The sequence below is a fragment of the Leiobunum rupestre genome, chromosome 4 (assembly GCF_980474605.1).
Source record: "Leiobunum rupestre chromosome 4, qqLeiRupe1.1.hap1, whole genome shotgun sequence".
Taxonomy (NCBI): Eukaryota; Metazoa; Arthropoda; class Arachnida; order Opiliones; family Sclerosomatidae; genus Leiobunum; species Leiobunum rupestre.
In genome coordinates, this window is record NC_143387.1 from 27,527,611 (window position 1) to 27,532,595 (window position 4,985).

The window sequence follows — 4,985 nt, forward strand, 5'->3', positions numbered from 1 at the left end:
TTATATTTAATTAAATATTTATAAATTATATTAATCTTATATTTAATTAAATATTTATAAATTATATTAATCTTATATTTAATTAAATATTTATAAAATATATTAATCTTATATTTAATTAAATATTTATAAAATATATTAATCTTATATTTAATTAAATATTTATAAAATATATTAATCTTATATTATATATGACTATGAAAACATATTAAAAAAATGTAACTTATTAACGATACCTAACAGACTGAAATTTCTAGAAATTATGTTCCTGTATAACATCGTTCATAATAATATAGACTGTATGGAATTTATTGCAAGTGTGAATTTAAATACAAACCTATGTAAAACTAGAAATACTGAAACATTTTATGTATCCAATGTCAAATCAAGACTAGATGCAATAAGACGCAGTCAGACTGATTATAATCATGTTTGTACTAAATTAGATATCTTCTGTAATAATAAGTCATTGTTTAGAAACGCTCTTAAAAAAACACTTCTGACCAGTTCGGTATAGCAAATAAGAATTGCGAAATTACATAATTTTCAAATACGTTATTCAATACAAGTCTCTTTTATTTATTTTTTTTTGTGCAATATCTTAAAATTTTCATATTTTAAACGAATGTAATATGTTTTATGTCAAAACGAAGCTTGAAAAGTCGACAATTTCTTTTATTAATATAAACCTTTAATGTAATGTAATGTAATATGAACACCCTGTATATATCTGAAAAGTGTTTTTGTTAACATGTTTATATGCAGGTAATAAACTCGAATTGAATTGAATTGAATTGAATAATTAAATATTTATAAATTATATTAATCTTATATTTAATTAAATATTTATAAATTATATTAATCTTATATTTATAAATTATATTAATCTTATATTTAATTAAATATTTATAAATTATATTAATCTTATATTTATAAATTATATTAATCTTATATTTAATTAAATATTTATAAATTATATTAATCTTATATTTAATTAAATATTTATAAATTATATTAATCTTATATTTAATTAAATATTTATAAATTATATTCAATTCAATTCAATTCAATCACTGTTTATTTCCTGCAATTCAACATGTTTTAAAACACTTTTCATAGAGTTACAGGTTTTGTTATATAACTATATGTATAGATTTTTTTTTTTTTTACATTAAATTAATTTCTCGTTAACAAAGATTGTCCGTCAAATCTAACGTTATACAATTTTAAAAGCCATTCTGAACAAATTGTTTTCGTCATTTAAAATCACTATTTATATATCTTCATAAAGTGCATTAGTCAAATCCTTCTGAAATTTATATTTAGATCTCTCAAAAATGTCTAAATTATTATTAAATTTATTCAAATGATTATATTCGATTTGCGCTCTTTTAAGGGCGTTTAAACTCGTTTTAAATTCAGAAATATAAAATACATCTTTTGTCCTAGTACTGATTAAGTTCGTTTTTAATTTAATACAAGGAAGCAGTTCGTTAGAATCAACATAGTTGTGTAACAATTTAAATAAAAACATGATGTCGAAGTATTTAAATCTTTGACACATTGTAAGTAGATTTATTTTTTTTAGGGTGTCATTATAATTGTATCGAATTCTTTTATGAAAATATATATTTAGTAATCTTGCGAACTTCCTCTGCACTCGTTCTATAATGTTTAATTGATAGTTTGTACAGCCACCCCATATTAAGGAGCAATATTCCATTTTTGGTCTAACGACAGATTTATACAGTTGGGAGAATATCGTCGAACTGCTTAGGTTTCTAGCAATTCTCAGTACACCATACAGCTTTCTGAGCGTTTCTCCTACCATTCGTTCAATATGGTCGTTAAAAATCATTTTGGTATCCAACCATATTCCTAAGTCTTTGGTAATGTTTATCCGTTGTATTGAATCGTTGTCAATTTTGTAATCGTAGGTTATCGAGTTGGTTTTTCTTGAAAATGAGATAACGTATGTTTTTGTAGCATTAAGAGGCATTTCGTTCTTTCTTCCCCATTTACTAATTCTTTTTATTTCATTTTCTAAGTCTAAGCAATCTGTTAAGCTAGAGACTTCTCTAAATGCTTTGTTGTCGTCCGCGAAGGCTCGCAATTGGGTATCTTTTGTAATATTTGTATATAGGTCATTGATGAAAATGAGAAATAATAACGGACCTAGGGCCGACCCTTGCGGGACTCCTCTAGTGGATTTATAAGTGGATGAAGTGAGTACTCCATTGACCTTTATTATGTTTAATCTCAAACCTAAGTAACTTTTTATCCATTGTAACAGTGAACCACCAATCCCGTAGGACTCCAACTTACTGAGTAGAATTTGGTGACTCATTCTATCAAATGCTTTAGATAGGTCCATAAATACGCAATCGACCTGTTTCTGTTTCTCAAGTCTAGGAGCTACATAGTTTAAAAGTGATATTAAGTTTGTCGTTGTAGACCTTGACTTGCAAAATCCATGTTGTTCCTTTGATAGATGCGGTATAAACCAGGTACTCACATATTTATGAATTATTATTTCAAAGACCTTTGAAAAGACGGATATTAAAGATATTGGTCTATAATTGTTTACATTTTGCTTGGGTCCCTTTTTATGGATTGGAATGATAACTGATGTTTTCCACATTTCAGGAAAGACACCGGTTAAGATTGATAGATTATATATGTACACCAAAAGAGGTATGAGAACGTCCTTGCAGCCCTTTAAGATAAATGCAGGGATCTGGTCTATACCCGTTGATTTTTTCGGTTTTAATTTACCGATAGCGTCGTGGACGTCGTTATATGATATTACTAGTGTACTGAAGGAATCGTAGGCGGCGACCTTTATGTTCTCATTATCCTGATTGGTGTTCCTTTCGGTGTCCTCTCTTACTACGGTTTGGAATAGATTACAAAATGCTTCAGAAATTTCCTCGTTTGATGTGAGAGGGTTTCCATCTTTGTCGGAGATGATGATATCCTCCTTGTCTTTCGGTTTTAATCTGTTATTAACATAAGTCCAGAGCATATCCGGTTTCTCTTCAAGATCATGTGCCACCGTATAACTCCAATTACGTCTGTCACGATTTAAGAGCTGCTGGGCTTCGTTCCTGTTATCCCTAAACTTTTGGAGATCTAATTCATTTCCTATACGTTTGAATTTTTTATGATAGTAGTGTTTTCTCGATAGACTCTGCCGTAGCTCTTTTGAAAACCAATGAGGGTATTTGGAGATAACTTTTCCAGCTTTTGGTACGTATTTTCCTAGGTCCTCTTGAATTGCCGCTTGTAAATAGTTAACCGCTTCGTCTGGGTTACCAGCCGCATATATTTCCGTCCAATCCCGGGATCTTAAAGAGCGATAGAGTTGATCGTAATCACCTTTACGATAGTTTAGCTTGACGTTTTGCTCAGGGTATTCGGGTGAAGGTTGTTTAAGGAGATTTTCCGGCGGAGCCTCTATGCGAATTTTTATACTCAGCGGCGGATGATATAGTTTATCAATCGGTAGAAGCGGAGTGATATCCAATTCTGAGTTTACAGTGTTGAAATTTGTTAGTACCAGGTCTAGCGTATTACCGAAACTATTCTTGAGTGTGTTAAGCTGAAATACGTTTAACGCACACACGAAGTCTAAGACAATTTGAGCTTTAGGCTTCACCATACTATTACAACCACTCGCTGTCATGTGCGTCCAGTCTACGCCTGGTAGGTTGAAGTCTCCCACTATAATTATTTTCCCACTATGGGACTGCAATCGTTCTATAACGTTTCTGAAATAATTAGCGTATCTTTCGACATTGTTATTGGGGGCAAAATAGTGATTTCCAATAAGAATATTTCCTCCCCGCACATCCGCTACCTCTATCCAAACACACTCCGAAGCCAATTCTAAGTCTGTTCGTCTTAAGATTTTCCTATTGCGTTTGGTAATAATGACTGAACCACCACCCCGAATGGTATTTTCGGCGTTTTGTAGGCGGTCAGCCCGGAAAGCGGTCATGTCATCGGGTATAAAATCAGCATTAAAATGAGTATCATTAAAAAAGGTTTCCGTAAGACAAATAATGTCTGAATCACAGTTGATAAGACTCGTGTTGAGGGCATCTAGCTTGGTTCTTAGACCTTTAACATTTTGATATCGAAGACATATGTTTTCACTACTCATAATATATTTATAATAAGATATGCAGGCTCTACATACTCTAGTTTATCGTTTTTACCTCGGTCTGTTTATATTCTTCAACATTGTCCGGTTTCGTAGTAGGCTCCTTTATTTGCGTATTTTCTAAGGTTATTGTTTCGTCAAGTACGGCATCATTTATCTCGTCGTATTTCCTACTGTGCCGTAGCCAGCCCCTGTAAACCGAATACACAGAATTTTCTGGCCATATCTCAGGACTGTTGAGTCTTTCGAATTCCTCATCTCCCAAGGCGACGTGGTATGAAGCGTAGTTGGGAGATTTGGTCTTTAGTCTAGTCAGCACTAGCGTATTAAGCGAATATTCCTTGACTAACCAACATTTGAATTTCGCCGTGGAAAGTTTAGGATCAATACGGGAAACGAAGAACGCCTTTTTTCTGATAACTTTGGTATTATCGGGTAATAGGCCGCGAACTGTGGACGAACAGTTCTTTCCTACCGTGATGGGTTTGTTTACCCGAGGCTTAGTTGCTGGTTTACCTTTTCTTCTTTCTGGAAAACTCCAATTATTTTTAGATTTAACCTTTGCATTTCCATTGGTTTTGACCACTTGGCTATAGCTGTCATCAATTGAAAAATTCAATTCTTTATCAGCGAAAGTACTAGAATACGACTTTTCAATGCTGTCTTTGATGATGGTTAACTGATTAGTCAATGTCGAGTATTGAAGTTTGATGTCTTTGACCTCTTCAACAAGGTTGTTAAGACAAATCTTATGTAGAGACTCGGTATTTGTTCTTATCTCTTTGATCTCTCTTTGAATGTTTGTTATCGGACCATTTAT

The 4,985-nt window shown here is 31.9% G+C and overlaps 1 protein-coding gene across 1 annotated transcript; it reads right to left on the minus strand.

Moving 5' to 3' along the window:
• Window positions 1-1,070: 1,070 nt before the first annotated feature.
• Window positions 1,071-4,165, minus strand: LOC149947343 (uncharacterized). Its single transcript, XM_090170881.1, has 3 exons — window positions 2,776-4,165; window positions 2,326-2,415; window positions 1,071-1,084 (listed from the first exon to the last, which is right to left on the minus strand). Exons 1-3 carry the CDS (start codon window positions 4,163-4,165, stop codon window positions 1,071-1,073), a joined length of 1,494 nt encoding a protein of 497 aa, XP_090027007.1.
• Between the last annotated feature and the right edge of the window lie 820 nt (window positions 4,166-4,985).

Bases quoted from the DNA above. Each gene is read 5' to 3' on its own strand.
- LOC149947343 (XM_090170881.1), bottom strand. From the start codon at position 4,165: ATGAGTAGTGAAAACATATGTCTTCGATATCAAAATGTTAAAGGTCTA. The intron at 2,416-2,775 runs GTAAATTAAAAC...TAAACTATGTAG, and splicing joins CGACGTCCACGACGCTATCG to CTCCTAGACTTGAGAAACAG.